General features: G+C 47.9%; 1 protein-coding gene across 4 annotated transcripts in view; it reads left to right on the top strand.

Moving 5' to 3' along the window:
• The window catches only part of CLIP2 (CAP-Gly domain containing linker protein 2), a 124,244-nt gene that overhangs the window by 14,776 nt on the left and 85,652 nt on the right, over positions 1–23,816 (top strand). For all 4 annotated transcript variants that reach the window (XM_044993825.1, XM_044993826.1, XR_006574377.1 and 1 more), the window contains one exon: positions 8,222–8,445. In XM_044993825.1, coding sequence (XP_044849760.1) covers positions 8,334–8,445 — 112 coding nt within the window. In that variant the 5' untranslated portion in view covers positions 8,222–8,333. The remainder of the gene's footprint in view (positions 1–8,221; positions 8,446–23,816) is intronic.

Here is a 23,816-nt window from a genome sequence, read left to right on the forward strand (position 1 = left end):
GGAGCCTGGGGCAATGCAATTTCAGAGGCCCCTTCCATTAAAAAAAAAAAAAGTTGCAATACTATAGAATACTATATTCTCGTGGGAGTCCCTCTGGGGCCCAGGGCACATTGCCCCACTTCCCTCCTCCCCCAGGTCTTTGCATTTCTCTGAAGCATCTGGCACACTTCTGGGAGCAGTGTAAAGAGTATCAGTGGGAGATTTGCAGTAGGTTATGACTACAGCGTAGGATATGACTTAACTTTTTTATAAAATGAATGATATACCAGTAACCTGTTTAGTTGCTTTATTAGCGAAAAGTAGAGCTGGTCAAAAAAGGGCAGAAAAATTAGCAAAAAAACCCTTCAAAATTTCAAAAAATATTGGAGTAATTTTCATTCTGCACGGTTGTTAAAAGGAACCATTTTTTCACTTTGAATTTTTGTCATTAACACTTTCATATATGTGATTTTTCAAAAAAAAAATGTTGGTTTCCTTCCCCCCACCCTCCTTTTTCCTCACCCTTTTCCTGGTTACCTAAGGAGGTTGTGGGATTGCCATCATTGGAGGTTTTTAAGAGCAGGTTGGACAAACACTTGTCAGAGATCTCAGGTGTACTTGGTCCTGCCTTAGTGCAGGGGGCTGGATTATCTGACATCTTGAGGTCCCTTCCAGCCTTACATTTCTGTGATTCTATGAAAAAATTCCTATTTATAAAGATAAATGTAATTTTTTACCCAAAAATTGTTTAAACCAACCAACTTAAGTCACATGTTTAAAAAAATTGAGATGCCCCTTCCCACCCCAATAAGATTTTGGTTTAAAGGGAGCCTAGAATAAAAATTACTTAGCTAGTCACTGATATTCTTTTTTTTTTTAAGTCAAGTCCTATCAGTGCTACATGATAAAGTAATAGCAGAATTAGCAATAAATAACGTCCCTCATGTAAGTCATTAATTCTGCAGAACACACTTAATAAGTGGTGTGACCCAGAGCCTCATAAATCTCTGGATTTCCCTAGCCGTGAGAGCTAGGCGAGGTTAGGACAGCTGCGTGTTGAGCTCTCCTACATCTGGGCAGTCCAAGCCCGAAATATTTACATCCGTTTTTTCCATCCTTTTGAGTAATCCCAAACGCATTCGGTCCACAGGGATTATTCAGTCAGATTTAAAATAAGAAGGAAACCTACCCAAGTCTTCAGGTGCCCTACCAGCATTAACACCATAAAGTCCCAGCAGCATTAAGTTCTCATCCAGCAGGAACTCATCCTGCTGCCATCTAAAGAGAGACCTTTTCATCCCTTCTTCATTATAGGACGTATACCCGTAGCCCTCTCCAAAAACTATATCAAACGGGTCTTTTGTAGCATGCCTGGAAGATTACCAAATTCAGCTTACTTCCAACCAAGTGGGAGAACAGCTTTCAGAAATGGCAAAGATGACTGGGAGCAAGGAGCCTGTCCCTCTGTAAACATAAGGGGAGACTTTTCAAAAGCATGTAATTTAGGATCCTAAGTCCCATTAATTTGCACTGAGACTTAGGCTCCTAAATTATTCCGTCCTCCCAATAGTCCTTGCAGTATTGGATGCCACACTGGAATTTAACATCTGAAAATGGCTTATTTCCATCCTTTTGGGAATAAGTGCTTCAGGTCAGATGTTTGCTTTGTGGTTCTTTTCCCCCCCTCTCCCTTGGCTGAGCGAGTACGACCCACACGTGCACAAAGAATCTTGCTTCTCTTGGTAGGGTCTCTCCCAAGAACCCATTTGCACATCAATCGGGAAACAAGGTAGCTTACCATGTTGTTAATGCCAGGTACACTCCTAGCTGCAGAGGGGAGCACACCGCCAAGTAATGAAACAGGTTCGTTCATGTGACTCTTTCATCCCCCGTAATCCTCTTCAATACAGAGGCAATATTTAGTTGTAAACTTTTCCTTTATTCCTTCTCTTCAAGCTAATTGAAAGCCCATGGAGTTTGTCTGCAGCTGCCGTGACATCTTTGTCCACCTTGTTGTTCTTCTGGGTCTTATGTGCATATTTTAAGTAATGGGATCTTCAATAAATGACTTGATATTAAAGCAGTCCTGCACTACCACTAACCCATGGACCGGAGACACAAGGAGCATAGTGAGCTAGTCCTCGTACCACTGGGACCACCCCACCCAATCACACCTCTCAACTCAGTGCCTTTCCATCTGCAGTGGTTTAGCAAAACAAAACTTTTTTTTTTTTGCGTCACTTCAAAAAATTACATGGGAAAGGTTTTTACTTAACTTTTCCTCTGTATTGCTGCAACGGGATTGAGCTAGTGCCTGAGAACTAGAAAGCGAAACAGACGGACTGTTTGCAAAGGCCAAGCTGAACCAAGTGCAAAGGGCAAAAATCAGAGATGGTGTTGATCAGAGCTGACGCATGGGGAGGGGTCATGTCTCCCCCCCACGATTTCTGCCAGGATTTATATGCTTTGCCCTGAACCCCACTGCAACCCACAAAACCTTTAAATTGTGCTCTCCCTTCCCCCTCCCCTTCCCATCAACAGTTACACGTCGTTTCTGGTGTTGATAACTCTTCATTTCATCTCAGGTCTAGCAATATTTGGTGTTCTACTTAACATGACTCCAGGACCTGGGGTTTTATTAAGTGAGAATCTCAGCTTTCATTTTAAAAACATACATAAGGGGATTTTACACTGGGGAACGTCCTGCAACATGTTTGTTTGCCCAGATGATCTGCCAGCATTTGGAATTTCATTTATCTTTTAGCCATAGTAGATGGGGGGATGCATCTCACAAGCACAAAATGAATTTGCCGTTAGCGTGTCCGGAGTCAAGGTTACTTCATTAGCAAAGCAGCTGTGAATAGAGGAGTGTGTGTGTCTGTGTGTTTTGCTTCACAAGCTGCCTCTTTACTGTTAAAAGTGCCAGAGCCTTTGAGCATAATGCAACTGTGTCTCTGCATGGTCACGAGAGCCCTAAAAATGAATGAGAGGCTATTTACTCCCTTGGCTTCCCCCTTAGAGGGTCACATTCTGGTTTCCTGGCATTCCCCGTACATTGTACTTGTGCGTGGAAAGCTGGCGTGTTACACCTATTTCAACAGCACGAGCTGTTGGGTTTCTAAAGATTGTTCAGCAGGGAAGAGCTTAAAATGAGAACCAGGATCTGACCCTGTTAATTGTTACTTATACAAGCAGTCCCATTTGAAGTTGTGGTTACTCCCATGAGTCAGTATTTTATAATGTCTGTTTTCTACCACTTCTCAGACAGCACATTGTATTCATAGGCAGCATGTTGCATGGCAGGGATTGGTCTCTTTGTCCCCGTCAGTACTGGTGAGCTGGGACCTTTGGCTACTTTTTCTTTATATATTTTTGCTTTCGGGCCCTGATCCTGCAAACGTGGGCATGCATAGCCATAAGAGGAAAAAATCAGGCTATTTTTGTTTCGTTGCTTAAAGGTGGATTTAGGAATCTAAATTGTAGGCGTCCACACTGATAAATTTTGCCTTTACGTTTTATGGAACGTATCGCCAGTGCTTCGGAGGATATTTTGTTTCCAAATCCCACATGCATCTGTGACGGTTGCTTGCAAACCGAGATCTGTATTCTGTGGCTGACCCGGTCTCTCACTGGTGAGCTGAACCGAAGCCTGGGATTGGAATATCCCATTGATTTGAAAGGGGGGTGGGAGGAGAGGTTGGATTCAGGAGGTGAATTTTGCACCTCATGCTTACCTTCAATGGGAAGCCAAGCTGGGGCGGGGTTGGATATGGGGGGCAGGGCTTCATGCTTACTGAGGAGAGCGGAGCGGCTCATCAGCAGGGGCTCCTGCAGCAGAACTCGGCCAACAAAGCTGACAAAGGCGTCTGCAACTAGGCCCTTTTATTTGTTCTCTCACTCCTGCTTTCCCACTCTCGCTTGCTCTCCAATCTTAAACAAACACTTCCTGTAACAGGGGTGCAAAGTAATAGCAAATCCATCATTGCATCCTCCTTTACTCATGCTGCTTTGATGGTTAACTAGGATTCTTCTGAAGCAATTCTGTCCGGGGTTATGTACTCTGGTGCGTTGCTTTTATAGAAAGCTGTTTTCTGTGTCTGCACTTAGCTGGCAGCTATTTCCCTTTTTCCTATGACTGCGAGTGTGCCGAGGTAACGCAGATTCATCTTCTTCTCTTTGGCTGTAAAGAGAGAATATAAAATTTCTGCTGTCAGAAAGGGACTTTCATATCGCGTATTCCGGGGGTGTTTTCTCTTGGCTGTGGGAACACACAGAGCCATTGATTTTAGCCGGAAAGGACCGGGGAAGAATTTAGTTGAGATTTAGAAAATCCCCATGGTCTGCATCATCTCGGAAGAGGAAAAATGAAAGCAAAAGAACCCAAGCTGGCAGGCCTAACGTCTCCCCAGAGGGAGGCGGGGATTTTAAGATGGTTGCACCAGGAGAATGCTAGTCTCCTTCACTTTCATGGGGTTGCGTTGAAAAGCTAAGCGCTGTAACCAGAGCAAATGTGATCGTGTGTGGGAAGGGGGAAAGGAATACGTGAGGCATTTCCAATCTGTTTACATGAGTGGCAGATCTTCAAGGGCTCAGTGCCCATAATTAAAGTCAGATTTTTCAAAAGAGCTCCATTCCCACGTAGGCGCCTCCCTAAAGACCAGATTTTCCAAAGTGCCCGGCACCCAGCAGACTCCCATTGTGACCCTCCTGGCCAGATTCTTAAGAGCTGATCATGCTGATGTCTTTTGAAAATTAGGTGGACTTCTTTTGGTATTTTAATGGGAGAGGCGCTCGGTTGAGACTCAGGCCCCCATTGTGGGGGCTGAGCACTTTCCGAAAAATCTGGGCCATGATGTATTGAGCGTGTAACACTGTTTCAGCTCTTGTGTTCATCCTCGCTGCCCCTCTGCCCATTCCTATGGCTCATGCTAAGCGTGGAAGCTGTGTCCGGGCGAACATTGTTGATCAGAATGAAAACCAGGAATTTCCTTGGTGTTCATTTGCTTGTGAGCATTGATCGAGTGTTTTGAAAGTAAAACCCTCCCAAAATGGGTTTGCACAGAGGTTTCTGCCAGAAGCGCTTGAGCGATCATCTTGAAACCCTTTGGTTTCCCTTCTCCGGTTTTTGTTTTGTTTTTTAAAAACGGTCAATCCCAGCAGGGAGTAGAAACAATATCATGTGACTTATGTGGCCAATTGCACCCCAGGAACACTGAATAGTTAAAGATTTAGTTGACGCAAATAGTTAATGGAAAAACCCATCGGCTGCAATATGCTTGCTCGGTATTCTCACCATTGCAAATGATGAACAAATACATCCAAGTCTGTTCACAGATAATCTGCAAAACAGAAGAGCAGGCTGAACTCAGGGAATAAATTATAAACTTCCTATAATTAGCTTGGCTGTAACTGCAAAACCCTGGATTCTGAGGCTTCCTCTGCTATGAGGCTGATAAAGTGTGAGGCTTCTTTCTTCTGTCTTAAATTATTGTTAAATCTCTCCCTCCCCCTTCACCTACCCACCCTGTGAACCTGGGTCCTGAGGATGGATTTAAACAGCTTTTCTGCTACAATTCATAGCATAAATCCCTCCCAAATGCAACATCAAATCACGTAGATGAAAAATAAGACCAGGGTGATGTGGGTGGAGTGGAGTGCAGGAGAGAATGGGTATAACTAGGAGTAACAGCACTTCATTAATAAAGGAAGCACTTAGGCTGAATATGACAGTGTGAACTATTAGAATGTGGCTTGGTCTCCCAAGAGAAGTGCTGGAAGCTCTGCTTGAAACGAGATTGGATAAAATAATAGGAGGAAAAATACCGTGAGAACAATCGTGCCGTGCCTTTGGAGGAGGAACTAGATGGCCTAATAGGACTCTCCCATCTCTAAATTTCACCTCTGGTGGTTTTCCCCCCATCACTATGAATTCCCCTCTCTCTTGGTTCCCTAAGCTGATGGCATGTGGACATCTTCCTTGCTGAAACGTACTCCGAGCGTCCTGTGTAGTTATAAGCACTCAGGACTTGGAATTCTCCTTGTTTTTGTGTTTTCCCCTCCCATGTGCCCTTCTTCTCTACAGGGGCGGCTCTAAGAATTTGGCCGCCCCAAGCAGGGCGGCACGCCGCAGGGGGCGCGCTGCCGGTCCCGCGGCTGCGGGGGACCTCTTGCAGACGCGCCTGTGGAGGGTGCGCTGGGAGGGCGGCAGGCGGCTCCAGCAGACCTTCTGCAGTCATGCCTGCGGGAGGTCCACCCGAGCCACGGGACCAGCGAACCCTCCGCAGTTGTGCCTGCGGGAGGTCCGCTGGTCTGGCGGCTCCGGTGGACCCTCCCGCAGGCATGACTGCGGAAGGTCCACCGGAGCCGCCTGCCGGCAAAATGCCGCCCCAAGCGCGTGCAGGGCGCGCTGGGGTCTGGAGCCGGCCCTGCTTCTCTACACCTACTTGCTGCGGCCTCTGGAGCGTTGCCAGAATTCTCCCTCTTGTTCACCCAGCTTGTGTTCACGGATTTTGGTGTGGGGGGCTGACACCAGATCAGTTCCTTGACCAGTGCCCTACAGTGACTCGGTGTCAGAGCCAGGGCTACACCTCAGAAGATCGTTGTTCCCAGTCTTGTGATAAATCCATGAGCTCTAGCTGCCTCTTTACATTGTGCTTCTCCCCATGTCCTGACAGTGCTGCTATCCTTTTAGTATGGTGCTTCCGGAGCTCTGTGGGAATGCGTTTTGCTTAGTACTAAGTGAGAAGAAATGTTCATGCCTTCCATGTCAGCAGCCAGGCTTCTATCCTGTTTCTGATGACGTCCCCAGCAAAACTTCTGTTGTGGAGCAGGATTGGCTCTGGGCAGGTTAATTTTGAATGTTTAGGATTCAGATAAGAGACGGGTAATTTTAGTGAGCTCTTTCGAAACCTGGTTTGGGATATTTGGACCAACGCCCTAGAAGGTTAGAGCAGCATCCAGGGCCCTGCTGTGGTAGGTGCTGTACATATGCAGGGTGAGAGTCAGTGCCTGGCTTGAAGAACTTCCAGGCTAAATAAATGAGGCAGACAAAGGAAGTTTTATCATCCCCATTTTACAGATGCAGAACTGAGGCACAGAGAGCTTGGCTTGCCTGTGGTCACGCAGGGAGTGTGCTGGAGGTCACTGCATGGAGCGGTGCTCTGAGGTGCTACCGAGAACCCCCTTTCTTAGGTGCCTGGCCGGTGTCCCTCACTCGTATGCTTAGGGTTAAACTGGTCATTGGGGTCGAGGAGGAATTCCGCCCCCCCCACCTCTGCAGCATGGGGCATGGACCATGGAGCACCTTCTGGGATCATCTGGGCATATCTCACCCGGTCCCTTCCCTGTCCTCCGCATGGGTGGCACCTCATCTCTCCTGTGCTCTGCCTGTGGCATGCAGCAGTTTTGGCTCCCGAGGACTGAAATGCTTCAGTTTAACAAGTCATTGGGTTCAATGTAGGGGCATTGGGGTGAAATTTAATGGCCTGTGATATGCAGGAGATCAGACTAGATCAGGGCTTCTCAACCTTTTTCTTACTGAGGTCCCCCTCAGCATGCTCTAAAAAGGCCGGGGCCCGGTAGTGGGGACGGGGGGAGGGAGCGCAGGGCTCCGGGCAGGGGGACGGGGGGACCCTTGGGCATAGGGGGGGGTAAGGGCTGGCAGGGCTCGAGCCAGCTCCGCACAGCAGGGTCCAGGGAGGGAGCACCACCTCCCTCCCGTGACTCACTCAGGAGGCCACCCAGCCTGTCTGGGCTGTGGGAGGATGCAACCAAAAATATAACACAAAGTGGGGGACTCAGTTCAAAAAGTCTGAAAACCGCTCGGGTGCAGGCAGGAGGTGGCTAGGGGCTGCGTGTGGGCTCCCAGCTTCAGTGAGGGGGGTGGAGGGGCTCCCGGTTTCAGCCCTGCACTGCTCCCGGCTGGGGGGGGAGCTGCCGGCTTCAGCCCTGCGCTGCTCCTGGCTTCAGCGCTGGGGCTTGGGGCACTGGGTTTCAGCCGCGAAGCACCGCGGCCCCCCTGTAAGGGCTCACAGACCCCCAAGGGGCTGCGGAACCCTGGTTGAGAACTACTGGACTAGATGATCTAATGGTCCCTTCTGGCTTTAAACGCTGTGAATCTGAATGTGTGACAGCAGTGGGAAATGAGCCCAGATCTCCTGGGTCCCAGTCTAGTACCTTATCCACAAGACCATCTTTCCTTTCTGAACTGAGTTTGACGTCTGTGTGCTCTTCTTTTCTCCAGGTCTGTGACGATGGAAGAAGGGGTCCGTCATCTAGAAGCCTGACTGGGTGGCAGTAGGAAAACCCTCCGAGAGACGGGCAGCTACTAGCTTGAGATACAGAGCGAGACAAACATGCTGAAACCAAGTGGACTTAAAATTCCCGGCAAGGCTGGGAAACACTCCAGCCCCGTGGGACGGGCTTCGGGGACAGCTGCGGCTGCAGCCACTACTGGCTCAAAGGAAGGTGAGACCTGGATTCATCTAGGGCCTGGCCCAAAGCCCTCTGAAGTTACCTGGTGAAAAATGTCTTAAGTCTGGGTTGTCCTGGTTTTAAAACCCTCTGTGCGTGTTGCTTGTGTTGGCATAAATAGGCTCATCATGGCAACTAGGCAAAGCAAGTATATTGGAATGAGAGAGTTGTCACTCTCTAGTGTCTACTTGCTCTAACGGTTCTCCCTTAGCTTAAGACGCAGGATGTTTGGAGCTGAAGGAACCGGGTTGTAGTCCCAGCTCTGCGTGCATGTGTGACTGATCTAGTAACTGCATCTATCTGCAGCACATAGAATCGTAGAATATTAGGGTTGGAAGAGACCTCAGGAGGTCATCTAGTCCAACCCCCTGCTCAAAGCAGGATCAACACCAACTAAATCATCCACATGGGTTCATTTAAGTAGACTTTTTTTCCCCCATCTGTACAGAGTGTACAGAACGGAGGCTGAATTTCTTTTTTAATTCAAGTGTTGTACTGTGGTGACAGTCGTGGTGCAATTACAGGGCACTCAAGGGGGGGTGTGTGTGTGTGTGTGTGTGTGTGAAGAAAAGCTGCCTGGGGAACTGAAAGCATCACTCGTACACATGCACAATAGTCACTGAGGCACAGACTGACAGGAATAATGCGTTGTCATGAGATAATGCAAGAATGATTTTGCAGAGTTATGAGAGTGAACCTTTCTGACTGATGGAACTTGGAAGGGGGAGGGAAGTTTTGATTATCCTGAGTCAGTGTAGCAATTTGGGTTAAGTCATTTGCAGGTGACCTTCATGCTATGTATCATCACTCACATCCTGGACTGTGGGCGTGTGATCTTCATACCCTGCATACTGTTTACACGTTGGGATGTGTAGGGAATGTGGTTTAGCAATACTAGGGCCAGTGTTCAGTGCTACCCTAAAAATTCGAGGGATTGCAAACTGCCCTTCATTTAGGGCTGCAGTTTCCAGTTTGTGATTTCTCCTGGCTGCTGTGTTTTAATTTTAAGCAACTTTTGGCTAACTTTTTAGGTATAAAAATTGTTTCTATTTTAAAACAATTCCCTTGAAACATATAAAGTGGGTCCTTCCCAAATGCTTGTGATCCAGGGAATAAGCCCAGATATGGAGAATCTTCAGGGCCTGCCAGCCCCTCCACTAACTGTTTTCAATATGCAGAGACTTTTTCACTATATATTTCATTAAAAACGTACACTCAAATGTTTGCCCTGATGGGGACGTTGCTGGTTTTAACCCAAAATCTGCCACCCTCTCATTCCTAACTCAACCTAAGACAGTGTTCACTAGCTTTGATTAGTTCTGTGTATGGTTCTGTCCCTTTAGAGAACAGCATTTTTTAGGTCCCAATCCCGCAGTGAGTTCAGTATAAGCACAAAAAGGCCCCATGCTCCTATTTGACTTTCTTGCAGGATCAGGGCCACTGTTGACAAAGATCTGCGTTGTCACTGCAAAGCAAGTTAGTCTGGGGTGATGCTTGCACAGAAGAGAGGGAAAGCAGGCAATGATTGCTGCAGTGATGGGACCATAGAAGTATTGTTTAAAAAAAAAAAAAAACCCTTGTGGAATTTCAGTGGCAGGGAGGTTGTATCAATGTATATTTGTCTTATCAACTCTTTGCAATGAGAGCAGGGGTTCAGGCCGCTACATCTGCATGCGCTTGCCACACAAAGAGCCCCTCTCTACTCAGTGACTCTGACTCTGTTGCCATTTCAGTGACACTGATTTGTTCAGGGACCTTTGTAGTGGATATTTCTGTTCCTTCAATGGTGAATAGCACCCCCGTCTGCTCCCGCCAACTGTCCCCTGGGGCAGATTGCAAAAACCTTGGGATTTAACTTGCTTTTCTCTGTGAGTGCAAATCCCAGTCATCTCATCGGACTCTGGACCAAATCAGTAGCTGGCATAAAGTGGCGTTAAAGTCCATGGGGCAACACTGATTTACCCCAGCAGAGGATCTGGCCCTCTGTGTTGTGTTTAAAATTCTACTGAGGGTGATGTGGTGATGAAGACAGATGTGACCATTAGCAGGGTGGTTGTTTAGCTTTAGGACCTGTCTCGCACAGTTCAATGACATTAAAAGCCTCCTGATGTCGAAGTATTAGGGTGAGAACCCAGTTAAAGCAAATGGAGCAAATTCTCCCTGCAATGATTTATTTTCTGCAATATTTTCTCTGCTTTAGGTAGGAGTGATAAATGAATCCAGTTCTGATTCCCTTCTTCTGGTTTAGTCCCATAGACTTCAGCAGGCCTAGCTGTGAAGGTGTCGTTATGCTCAATAGTATCCGAATCTGCCCCTGGAGTACCAGGGAATATACACCTCCCCTTCGTTCCCCCGGTCCGCGCTGGCATTTGAACGGTGCTGCAGTGACTGAGAGCGAAGAGGGTCAGAGATGCCTCGTTAGCTACCAGCACCAGTCTGTCAATGCACTTGATGCTGAGACTATTTTTGAACCTGTAGCAGAGGGCGAATTACAGTTGGTCTGGCTGTAAGAGGAAGGAGGGGAAATATCCATCTTCCATGGACGTGTAGAGAGATCCCTGGCCACTGCTATCCCCTTCAAGATGCCGGTGCAGGGTCTCAGCATAGGCAGTCAGCATGTGTGTTGCAGTGCGAAAGGGTTAATAAGCAATGACAACTGGCCTGATGCAGCCATTCAGCTGGCTTTGGTGCTCGTTTACTGCAGCGCTTTTGTGCCTCTGTCTGCCTCAGCCATCCTTCCCTGTGATGAATGTGCCCCCAAAGCAGGCCCAGCACAAGCAGCAGGCAGCCTCATGCTGAGTTTGACCTTTGCCTGCAAAGCTTAAAAACAAGGTTTGTTGGTCAGAAGACCAAGGTGGAGAGGTGGGGGAATACTCTGACCTGCACTTCTCCCCTGGGGTCAGTGGGGCAGTGACTGTCTAGGACTGCACTCGGGGCAGAGAGGAAGAAAAGGGTGGCAGGTAGGTGGGGAAGGATCTGGCTGGTGATCTCGGGGATGCAGCAGTGACAGGCTGTAAACGGCCTCGGGCGTTGTGCTGGTTATCATTTCCCTGCTGCTAGATGGACTGCTGCCTCTTCCCCAGATGTGGGCAGGCAGCATTCAGCTGCGAAGGGCACGCTGTCCTTGGCTTCATGCACCGCATGGTGATCCCTAGTGAGCTGATGAAATAGTCGCTTCTCAGAACTGTTCCTCTATGCCTGGTGGGGATGGGACTGAACGGGGCTCTGGAGCCAGCCATGTGCTCACCAGGCAGCTGTAACAGCAGTGATGCAGCTTGTAGCAAGGCTGGGCCTCACACTCCCTATTTCTTCCCCTTGACCCTGTACACAAGCCACCCCTCTGCACTGGCGGTAGGAGCGTGGGACGCTAGCCATCCCTTTCTCTCACTCCCTGCCTGCCCTGCTCTCCGTTTGCAGGGTATTGTGAGACAGCACCCCCACTGCACTCCAGAGTCTAGCCACCAGAACCGCCGCTTGCTGGCAGGGAATGTTGTCTCCTCAGAGGCGCACTCTCCCAGCTCGGGGAGGAGCTGCTGGGATGGGCTTGTAGGCACCCACCGAGCATGGATGGGGCCCGGGGACAGCAGCTGGGAGAGCTGGTGCTGTGGTACCCACCCCGGTTACTCCAGCAACTAATGGGACTTAAACAAACCTACACCATGATACAAAACGTTCCCCTCCCTTTCCTGCTGAGATTGGCCTTGCTCTGGTGCCTAGTGGTCAAGTGCCACAAAATCCGCCTCCTCCCCCGTCCATCCAGCTAGCGTTGACTTAAACTTCTGTCAGCCATCTCAGCGGCAGGGCCCGGCCTTGTGTGGGGCATGGCTTGCACTCACCAGCCTGGAGGGGGTCAGGGGCGGAGATGCAGCCTCAGGGAGGCTTGCTGCCTCTGCTCTCTGCATCTGCCCTGTGTCCTCTGATTTCTGAGCACTTGGCTCTCCAGGGCTCTCAGCTGGTCCCTTTCGCCAGCACTGCCCTCCCTTATGCAGTGATAATCCTGTTGGCACATTAATGTGAATGCACAGAAATAACCGTTGCGCCAATGGATAACTAGCAAATAATAGGGCTTGTATCTTGGTGTCTAATGCCCATAAGTGTAACTGTGCTATTAAATCAAGGCAGGGCTGTTAGTAGGCTCCTCTTGCTGTGGCGTAAGAAGTGAGTGACTGCCAGCCTGGAAGGCCATTAGATATCCTGCTTTGAGCCTAATGTTTAACACCCTCCAGTGATGTCCCAACCGTTTTCATCTGTCCTCTCCTGTTCGTGGCAGGTCTCAAGACCCTGTAGTGTACAGGATGAAAGAGTGGAGGCAGACAAGTTGTGCGCGGGCAGAAAGTGATGACTTTCCATTGTCTCTAGAGAGACCCTTCCTCCTCCTCCCCTGTGTCCGCTGTCCACCTGGGGGCTCTCCTTTGGATAGATCCGACTCCAAGGCCTGGTGTGAGTTGATGGCAGGAGCTGCAGAGAGGAAGCCATTGGTAGTACACACAAGATCCTGTTACGGATCCTGCAAAATACAGGAGCTATGTTGCACATCCTTAAGCACCATCCACCAGCACCTTCTCTGTGAATGAGTTATAGACACGGCACGCTCCGAGCATTGTCTCCTGTACGGTGCTGAGCTCCTGCAACTCCCACTGAAATCAAGGGGAGATGAGGGCTCATGGCTCCCAAAGTCCCATTACTAAGATCTTACCTTAGATCAGTAGGTTTCCAACTGTGGGTCACGACCCAGTACTGAGTCGCAGAATGTAAGGCATTTGGTCGTGGCGGCGCTGCCTGGCTAAGGCAGGCTAGTCCCTACCTGTTCCGACACTGCGCTGCGCCCCGGAAGTGACCAGCAGCAGGTCCGGCTCCTAGGTGGGGGGGAAATGGTGTTCTGCGCGCTGCCCTTGCCCCGAGCATCGGCTCTGCACTTTCATTGGCTGGTTCCCGGCCAATGGGAGCTGGGGGGGCGGTGCCTGAGGGCGAGAGCTGCGCAGAGCCCTTGTGCGCCTCTGCCTAGGAGCCAGACCTGCTGCTGGCTGCTTCTGGGGTGCAGCGCGTTCTGTGGTGCCAGGACAGGCAGGAAGCCTGCCTTAGCACCCCTGCTGCACCGCTGACCAGGAGCTGCCCCAACCCCGCACCCCAATCCTCTGCCCCAGCCCTGAGCCCCCCCAAACCCAGAGCCCTTTCCTGCACCCCAAACCCCTCATCCATGGCTCCACCCCAGAGCCTGCACCCCCAGCCCAGAACCCTAATCCCCTCCTGCACCCCAACCCCCAGCCCAGAGCCCCCTCCCACACTCTGAACCCCTCATTCCTGGCCCCACCCTGCAGCCCTCACCCCCGCACGCCAATCCCCTGCCCAGCCCTGAGCCCCTCCCACACCCCAAACCCCTCATCCCCAGCTCCGTTTGGTCGCGGGCATCAACAATTTTCTTCAACTGGGTCACCAGAAAAAAAAATTGAAACCACTGCCTTGGATGGCTCATACGCGTTACATACTCTGGCTTTGTGATTCCTGTGGGCATGGAGCATTGGTGTGTCTATAGTCTTGAAGGCTGGGATTTTCAAAGGTTCCTAAGGGATTTAGGTGCCTAAATCTTACTGAAAGCCAATGGAAGGTGGGCACCTAACTCTCTTAGGCTTCTTTGAAACCCACAGCCTTAAAACGTGACCCTCCCTTTGCTACCTTGATAGTCCTCCTCTCCCTCGCCAGTCCACCCCCCACCCCAAGCGTTGGAACAATGGGGAGGGTATGAAAAGCCACCGCAGAAATGAGGCTGAAAAGCGGTCTGGAAATCCAGCTCTGCATGTTGCTGATACAGCAGGGAGGAGATCACCACTAACATGCTTTCTTGTTTTCCATTGGCTGCCAAAAGGAGAAGGCAAGTGGGCCTGTAGGCAGCTAGGGAGGTCTGTGTGTCTAAAGCTCTAGAGTTAATGTTCAAATTTCTTGTTGCCCATAAAATTTCTGGGTCTTACAAACCTGTCTCTGCCCTAGACAGTCTCCCTTCACTCGAGCGTTCTGGAGCTGCAGGAATGAATGAGCATCCGTGACGAATGGGGTCCACACAACTTTCACAGCTGGTGGAACAGGTGAAGGCTGCTGCGAATAGAAGTGTTTGCATTTCAGTGTGTTTTTCATTCGCTCAAAAGAGTCTTAAAGGAACTCGGTGAATGAGGAAAGCCTCTCCTTTCATGCGGCAATCTCCTGTCAGCTGGCCCTAGGGTTCATTTACAAGGCGTTTTACGGCCCTTCAATCCTCTTTGGGATTAGAGAACGTTTGGCAAGAAGAAAAAGGGGGAAATGAATATGTTCAGAGCTTTGACAGTTGCTGAGAGCTCCAGTGCCTGACAGAGATGGTCCCCAAACCAACCCCTGTGTCCTGAACCGTGGGCATGGTCAGAGTCTGAACCCAGACTAGAGCCACATTTTGCAAATGGGGCCCTGTTTTTTTAGACTATGTAGACGCCAAATTCAAGACCCAAACGCCATCATGCTCTGGCATGTCTGCCCTCTGGATCCAAATTGTTTGCTTCTGGGGCCCGGCCTTACTGCCAGGAGCCAAGGGGAGGGGTACCTACGCACCACAGGAAAATTGCCAGAAGCCTGAGAATTGCACCTGATTTGCATACAAACCTACATTATTTTTAAATAAAAAATTAATGCACAGAACCATCATATTTGCTTGTGAGTCTTGATAAGATGTTGCTTGATGTCTCTGCCCACCAGGAATGAAAACAAAATAACCCCAGACCTTCAGGGCCATTAGCAAGGAATAGCCGACTTGGGCTCCAGCCTGCTAGAATAATTAGTCTCTGTGGGCTGTACTGAAAGTTTTATAAAGCAGGGAGACTGTGAGGCTCAAGGATGAGGGTAATGGGATGCAGAGGTGTTTGCTCTGAGCTGAAGGTCCCTAGTGGGCCCAGGACAGTCGTGGGGGAAAGTGAGTCATTACATGGTCAGTGACCTGCATACAATGAGTTGATTGTCACTAAAAGAGTCCCACGGAGACTGTTACCCATTACATCTTGCTAAAAGGGATGCTGGAGGTCAAACAGAAGGTAGGATGGGCTTGATGCAGGAATTGCTAGGTGAGGTTTCTCCAGCCTCCGTTATGCAGTGGGTCAGACCTGATGATCGGGGAGGGATAGCTCAGTGGTTTGAGCATTGGCCTGCTAAACCCAGGGTTATGAGTTCAGCCCTTGAGGGGGCCATTAAGGGAACTGGGGTAAAAATCTGTCTGGGGATTGGTCCTGCTTTGAGCAGGGAGTTGGACTAGATGACCTCCTGAGGTCCCTTCCGACCCTGATATTCTATGATTCTATCATAACAGTCTCTTCTGGTCTTAACATCTGTGACTCTAGAGAAACTGCCCCCACAGTGGGCACTGCTTGCTCCCTTTATTGGAGCTTTGGGCAGAGAGGCTAAAGACGGACTGAGTCACAGAGACTGAACAACACTGTCCCTCCCTTCAGGTCAGTTTGTGGCTCCTTTGTCAGATGCTGCAGAGAAGCTTGAGCTGTCCCTGCCCGTGCTGTCTCTCAGACACCTTTGTAAGCAGACTGATCGTGTACTTGTGAGAGGGGAGAGAATAATGTTAGGACTCCCATGGAGAGGGCTGTAGATTAGGACTCTGCAGGCTGCAGTCTGAGCACTTCTGCTACGAACCCTGGCAAAAGTTTCATTTTAAAATTGCATGTCATGAACTTTATAGGATTTGGACAGACCTTAGCCAAGGTCTGAGCGGTCCAAGGGGTGGGGTGGGGGACGAGGTCGCTACGCTGTCTTCTGTTCTCTTTCTACAAGTGCAACTGGCTTTTAATGGATCCTTATAGTTTTATACTCTTATTGATTCCATACTGAGAAGTCTGTAAGTGCATGCATCTGAGTCCCATTAACATTAATGGGTTAGGGCTGCATGCGTGGAGCCAGAAGAGAGTAAACCCATCGCCTGTCTAACTTCTCTGCAGGACTTGTGCTGCGCTCCTCTCCGCCTTCATGGGTAATCTTTGTTTCTCTCTATTTATCTGCAGCTGGATTAATAACAAAGTAAAGAACCTGCAAATACTTTGCATGCTCCCTAAAGGTTGTCGGGCATCTGTCAGAGTCCATTCCGGTCATGTAGTAGAGAGAGCGAATTTCTATTGCCTCTAGGTTGATTTTGTGACACGGTGGACAAAGGGAATGCAAGGAATGAAGAATGTGTTCTTGATAGGGAATTATGCTTAAATAATTGGAACCAACAGTATCTGTTCTGGATGTCTCCAAGGTAAGCACTGGCATTTCAACTTGTTTAGCCGCTGGGTCCATTTAGCGTACGCTACTTTTTCGTTAGACTCTAAGAAATCAGCACAGAGGCTGCCTGATGATGTATCAGTCTAGTAATTCTCTAGGAAGGGGTTCCGAACAAAAACGGAAACTGTTCAACTACTGCCGAATGCAAAACATGGATGCTACGATCCCATTTCTTTTGAAGTTGATTGATTCACACAAGGGGCTAATTCTTGTCCCCACACAGGCTTCGTAGCTTCCAGGCCAGTAATGTTAAGTTTGGGTGTTGCACACAGATGAATCTAGAGAGAATAGACCCCCATGCTGGAGCCAGAAGCTGCTATTGTTTCTAGCAAAGGTTTTGTTTTGTTTTTTGTTTTCGTTTGGCTTCAGGCCTTCTGGAGCATCCTCTTGTTCTGCTAAGGATATTCATTCACCCTTGCAGAATGGATTTAGGTTAGAGCTAGTGACAGTTCTTGACAACGTACTGCCAGTGCTTGAGACGTTTACTAGATATTTCTTCCTCGGGTCTCTCTTAATGGAAACCACCTCTATGGGCCCAATCCTGCACAGTGCTCAGTATCCTGCTGAAATTGGTGGGAGTTGAGGGTGCTATGAAGCATCTCTCAGGCTCAAGCCCCAAATGCTTCTGACACTAATAAGGTATCAACTTGTTTAACGCTGGTTGCACTTAGTCATACACGTCTCCATTCTTTTGCCAAGGAAGGTATTGAATACCGGAATGCCAGGAAGAAAATGTTTCTTACCGTTTGATCCCTGCCTATGGATTATTTGCAATTTGATTCGGATGAGTACCAGATTACATTAGCTAAACCTAAAGAAAATTGCTGTTAACAGTTACTGCTTCATAAGCCTCTCAATTAAGAGAGAAATATGTAGTGGCCAAATGCATTAAATTATGTTCAAAAGGTATTCCCTAGTAATTCTTCCTTTTTACCTGCTTGTGCCAAACAGTTTAGCAAGTGTGTGTGAACCTACAGAGGAGCAGAAAGAAAACTGCTGAGCAGTATTACACTACAGACAGTGCAGTCCCACCCCGCCAAAAACATAGATCACCCCTAACTATGTACATGATAACCCTGTGCATTCCCATTGGAGCTGGGATGCTCTTCCTCTCACTCCTCTGTGTTTGGGGATCCGAGTCTCCTGAGCAGCCTGGATGGTAAAGGAAGCAATTGTCTGCATGCTTGTAGAGACAGCATAGGCTGGGCATGGATTGATACTGTTCAGATTACATTCCTGTTTGGGAGTCCAGTTGCTTGGACGGAGCTACATTTATAATGGCAAAAGGCTTAAAAAGGGGAGCCAGGGAACAAAGATGGTGGTGGTGGCAGCATCATCACAGGGGGCCGCACAGAAGAGAATAAATCGATTGAAGGTTGTTTTCTTTTAATTATTATTGTGGATGTGACTAAAATGGTTTGAATGAAGGTCATGTGACCGAGTCTAAATCCAGCCCCTGACTGGGTGTGATGATGCTCTCCGGAGAGTTTTGCATATCTGCCTCTAATCCCGGAAGCCAAATGTTTACTGGCACTATTAAGAACCTTTTTACTACTTGAACAGGGCCTTGATTCAGCTCACGCATCCCTGATAAGGGCCTCTCCGTCTATGCTCCTGCTATCTGGAGTGTCTCTTTTTGAAGGGGCAGATAATCCAGGGCTGGATTCCATTTCCAGAAAAGACCTGGTTTGATGCATTCCAAGCAGTACAGAAAGGTATTGAATCAGTCCTGTTTTAGCTAGTTTCACGGGTGATTTTTATAGACAGTTGAGAGGCTGATTTAATTGTCTTACTCCTTAGATGCTCTTGGAAGGCTCTAATAGAGCTAATCCTTACCATTCAGTGCACTCCTTACAGAATTGCACACTCTGAAGGCATATGGAAGTCCTTCTCTCTGTCTGCAGCCTCCTCACAGAACAGCAGGGAAAGAAAATCCTCTTTCCACAGACGTTCAGGTCATGGTGGTTTGGACAGAAATTGCCAAGTCCTGTTTGCTGGTGTAAGTCTGGAGTAACTGTGTTGCCTTCACTGCCACGCTGGTGTAAATAAGAACAGAATTTAGCCCAGCAGATTCTGTCTCAAACAATTGTGATCCAGTATCAGCCTGAAGTAGGTGAAACTCCTATAACACACCAAGCCAGTTATACAAGCTTCTGGTCTACTGCAACCTAGTATTGCCCGACCCAAATCTGCCTTTATTATCAGCGTATGTAAATCTGACGTCTCTGCATTTAAATAAATACACTCAGCTACAATGAATACTTAATGAAAACTTCAGAAACGGTATATTGCATAATCCTCTATATTCCACAAACCTCTTTACTGCAGTAATGTACATTTTGGAAGAGCTTTTTGTTTCGCAATTGGAAGGACTAGAAACATGATTTAGACAACATTTTAAAATTTACATTTTGGATTCTGTAGACAATTTCATGACCACAGGAAACTGTGTGACCTCAGAACTGAGAATTGCTGCACAAAACAACAGTGTGTCTCCAAGTCTAGGAACTACTTAAACACAGGTTTAAGTATAAAACTAATAGCCTAATTATATTTTGAGGGAGTGGAATGATCGGAGATGAGTTTTGAATACAAACTGCCTACAGTGAGTGAGAGGTTTTTAGAATGGGAGCAAACTGACTGCACAAGGTCAGTCAAGGATAATGAGGTATAAATAAAATATAACCCCCTGCAGGATCATGCATGCCTGGGAAATTTGCTGTGTCCAGGTTTGGCTTCAATATTCAATCGGTGGGGTGAGTGGAGGCCCCCAGGAAAATCAGAGTGCCTCTTCTGAAGTCTTTAATTTTGTCTGGAATCTTAGTTCTGTTCTCATTTGCATGTTGGAATGATGCAACATGCTATTTGATTAAGCAGCTGAGACTTAAAGCATTTTGGTGCAGAATACCTGCGGTCGATGTGAATATCTTTGTCCCTGCTGAGGGGGGGCGGTGCACGTGTTTTTTAAGGGATTAGGCATCTGTGGCAAATGGGCAATTTGGCATTTTCTGTGAGTCGACTGTGTTTATGCTCAACTCGTTGCCTCTTGAATTGGACACTGAGCAATTTAAACCAGATATTGAGAACAAACTTGATGGCTTAGCAAATTTTAACCCCCACCCCTCCAAATTCCTGTTATTAGATTAACTAAACCAAAACAGAACAACAAAACTGCATTCTAGCCACTGGATCAGTGTGCCGGCAGCTTACTGTGTGTGTTCACTTAAGAAGATGTATAGACCGAGCTAGTTGTACCTAGGTACTTACTTGGAGAAATAAACATCTTACGGCCCAGTGAACTGAAACTACATTTCAGTGCAGTTTGTCCTCAGGGTTGTACGGGAGTTTCTCTGGCTGTTATGGGGCATTGAACTTTTCTTCTCCCATAATTCCACTGGGGTCCCAGAGACATCCCAGCAGGCCTTTTGAAATCTCTTTGTTTCAAGGAATTGGATTGGGAGGTAGGTTACAGCTAGTGTGGCTGTGTGGTGAAGCAGCATGTATGGTATGGAGACCCTGCACTATTGGCATTTATGCTGGTGCTATGCCAGGGGTTCAGTTAACACGGATTCAGCTCTGTGCTGTAGCATAGTGTTGGCTATTTGAAAACAAATCTCTTCGACCGTTCTGATTAGGGGCCAAAAATGCTAATTCCCCCTTTTTAGTTACATTTTGGTCATCCTACCTTCGATGGGCACGTGTCTCCCCCACTGACATCGGCGAGAATAGAGAGTGTGGAGGGAGGGCTTGAGGTAGCTCCCAGACCATACAGGCCACATGATTTGCCTTTACTCAGGATGAAAATGACCTTTATTGCCAAGAACAGTAATTTTGAAGGATTCCATGTTACTTAATGGCCTGAAAAGCCCTAGGATTCGTTTCTTGCATTTGCATTCTAAAAGAACCATCCATTTCTCTCTCTAGCTGCAGGAGTTTGCTGTTTTAAAGCCACTTTGGGAAGCCATCGGAGTCTAGTGGTTAGAAGGAGTCAGAATTTGGGGGTTCTGTTCCACTGACTCTCCTTTGTGGGCCCAATACTATTGGGAGCTGGATCAGACCTTTAACCTAAATTGAAAGGCTCCCACTGGCTTCAATAGAATCAGACCCTGTTACCGTTTGAGGGAGCTCAGCACCAGACAAGAGACCCTCAGCAGTTTGCAGGATTGGGCCCTGTGTGACAACTGCTCTGTGCCTCGGCTTCCCCCGAAAAGTCTCAGGCATGAGGGTTCATTAACGAGTGTTTAAAGTCCCCCCCACGCCCCGAATCTTGCATAGTTATTCCTCCGCCCTGTTTGCACATTCGGTGAAATGTCTCTCATCCATTGAGGCTGGGTAAGGAAGGGGTGAGCTGAAGAGGATGGCTCTGTGGTACAGCAAGGGACCTATTGCCGCAGTCCTTCGATTGCCGGGCTGTTACAACATCTTGTGTCAGTGATGGTGTGATGTGTCGATGCGGAGGCCAGGAGGGGATTCATTTGCGATGCCTTTGGTCAGCCTATGGGTCTCTGCATTTATGTGCATGAGGCTGAGTGGTCCAGTAGATAGCACGCTGGACGGAGACTCAGGAGATCTGTACTCTAGCCCTGGCTCTGCTGTCTGACTTCAAGCAAGTTACTCCCCCTCTCTGTGCCTCTGTTTCGCTTCCCCCCTTTGTCTGGCTTGTCTCTCTTTAGCTGGGAAGCTTCTGTGGGACAGCACCTGTCTCTTATGTGGCTGTCCAGTGCCTAGCACCTGATCTCAGCTGGGGCCTCTCAACCTTGTTGAATCATGTCCCACCTTAGCATTTTTTTCACTTAGAGCCTCCCCTTACAGCGAGAAACACCCCCTATCACTCGTACATAGGGTGACAACACCATTCATGCAAATTTGGCCCGGCCGTGCCGCCCTGGTGAATTAGAAGGCTTGCCATGCCCCCTGGAAAGCTTGACTTCCCCTCACCGCCCGAGTTGAGAACCACTGCTCTAGCTGTTACTGTAACACCAGTAATAATCATGCTAACAAACGTAACGGTAGGCTCATTGTTATAAATCGTAACCACACACAAAGGAAAATGTAAAATGTTTGCTCCCTCACAGGATGTCAGAATCCCTCAAACCCCCACATATGTGATCTGCACTAAGAACTCAAATCAGGCTTGTTAGGGGCAGCTGATGTGCACATACTCCCAGGCTTCTGGAGCAAGGTAGGTTACACTAGTCATGCTTAGAGAACTAACACAGCCATTAGCACAGCCTCTTCCGTGCTAGAATTCTGTTACCTCGTTTGCAGAGCCACTGCTGTACAAATGACTTGACCTCTCTCTTTAAAACTTAGGTGCAAAAAATGTCAGACAGGCAAGTAAATATCCAATCGGAATAGCCAAATGTGGAATTTCTGAGTCCCCCTAAGGAGCACAAGTTTTTAAAAAAGCCTTGATTGCAGTCAGGGAAAAGTCCCCTGTCCAAGTTCTGCCTTTATCCCAAACTCCTCCCATAACCCCCTATCAACTGGGTATTTATGCTAAAATGCTCAGTAACAGTGTAATACAGGATTGGCATTTAAATCGTATGTTGGCACTTGAACCTCATGGTGACACTGGAGATGGCTTGGCAGATTATGCCTCTCAGCTGTTTGTTCCAGGTTGCACCTGCGCGCTCCGGCAGACAGCACTGCTTTGGTGACATTTGGCAGGTTATCATCACAACGGTGAGGGCTAGACATTTAACAGCAGACTGGGTCATTATAACCCTGCCTGCCCTCAGTCTTATCTGTTGACCAACTGCACATGCTCCTTCCTTTTTGTCAGAGCTTGGAACAAGCCTAGACTTTTCTTCCCAGTCCTGATGTTGCCTTGCTGAGTCTCCCCCCTGCTGTGTGTGACTTGTTTCTGGCTGGAATGACCAAGCCCAGCAGGCCACGGTAGAGTTCGCAGGCGGGTTTTTTTAGATCGGTTCATTTTTCACATGGCTTACCCGTAACAAATATCCCTTACACCCCGCTTGATAGAGTTACAGCCCAAAGAATCTTAAACTTTCTGAATGTTTCAAAACACATTTTTCTTTACTGCATTTTTTTTCCAACATACAAAAACAACAAACAAAAAATGAATGCCTGAAGCAGAACATTTAAATGAATACAGAAATCCTGGGGGCAGAGAAATACAAACATGCAAGTTCCTTGTTTCATAGTTTTACTTTCTGGGGGGGGGATTTCTGTGTTTAAATGTTGACATGGGAAAGGGCCGGCGCGTGGCCGTCAGAACAGTGTTTACAAATGCAATCACGAACCTTAACCTTCCATCCAACGAGTCTTTTTCATTTAAAACCGCCAAGGGATAGAAACGTCACTGAGCCAGCGTCAAACCTTGCTCTTACAATTATTTCTTTAAAATATGTGCTCCCCTCCGCCCCATGCGCCTGTCTAATACAGCTTTTGAATATGGCGTTTGCTTATTCTTCTCTTCTATGTGCAGGGCAAAATTAGCTTTTTTAATACTGCAGGCTCTCTTGGGCAGGGATCTTGGGCCAGCTTACAGAGGTATTTAGGTGCCTAGTGGGATTTGCAGCAGCGTCTAAGCAGATTGGGCGCCTATCTCCCAGTTCCTATGACTTCCAAGGGGAGTTAGGCACCTAATCACCTTTTATGAATCCCACTAAGCTGCTCTCTGCATTGTTAGGTGCCTAAATACCTTTGTAAATCATTTATCCTTGTCTCTAAAGCACTTTGCACACCTTTGGGGCTAATAAACGAGTCAGAATTTTGATTTAAAAGAACATTGGAAGTCTCTTGCCGTTTCCTGTCTCTCTTGGTATGTGTCAAGGTGTTTCTTATTGGAATTAGCATCCGTATGGAATTATTCAGGGAGAGCAAAGGGGCCCAGTTCATGTCAATGGAGACTTTTGAAACATATCGGTGTATTTTTAAATACTGCTTTTGTCCTTGTTTTACATTAATTGTTTCTGTAGCCATCTCAGTTGGTGTAAAAGCTCACTGAGGTTTCCTTTTATTTAGCCTGTTGATGAGAGCTAACGTGAGTACAAACAGCAGAGTAACCGTGGTAGCAGAGGCACAGCTGAGCACAAATCCCGAAACTTGTGGGTATG

This window comes from Mauremys mutica, chromosome 19 (assembly GCF_020497125.1).
Source record: "Mauremys mutica isolate MM-2020 ecotype Southern chromosome 19, ASM2049712v1, whole genome shotgun sequence".
Lineage (NCBI taxonomy): Eukaryota > Metazoa > Chordata > Testudines > Geoemydidae > Mauremys > Mauremys mutica.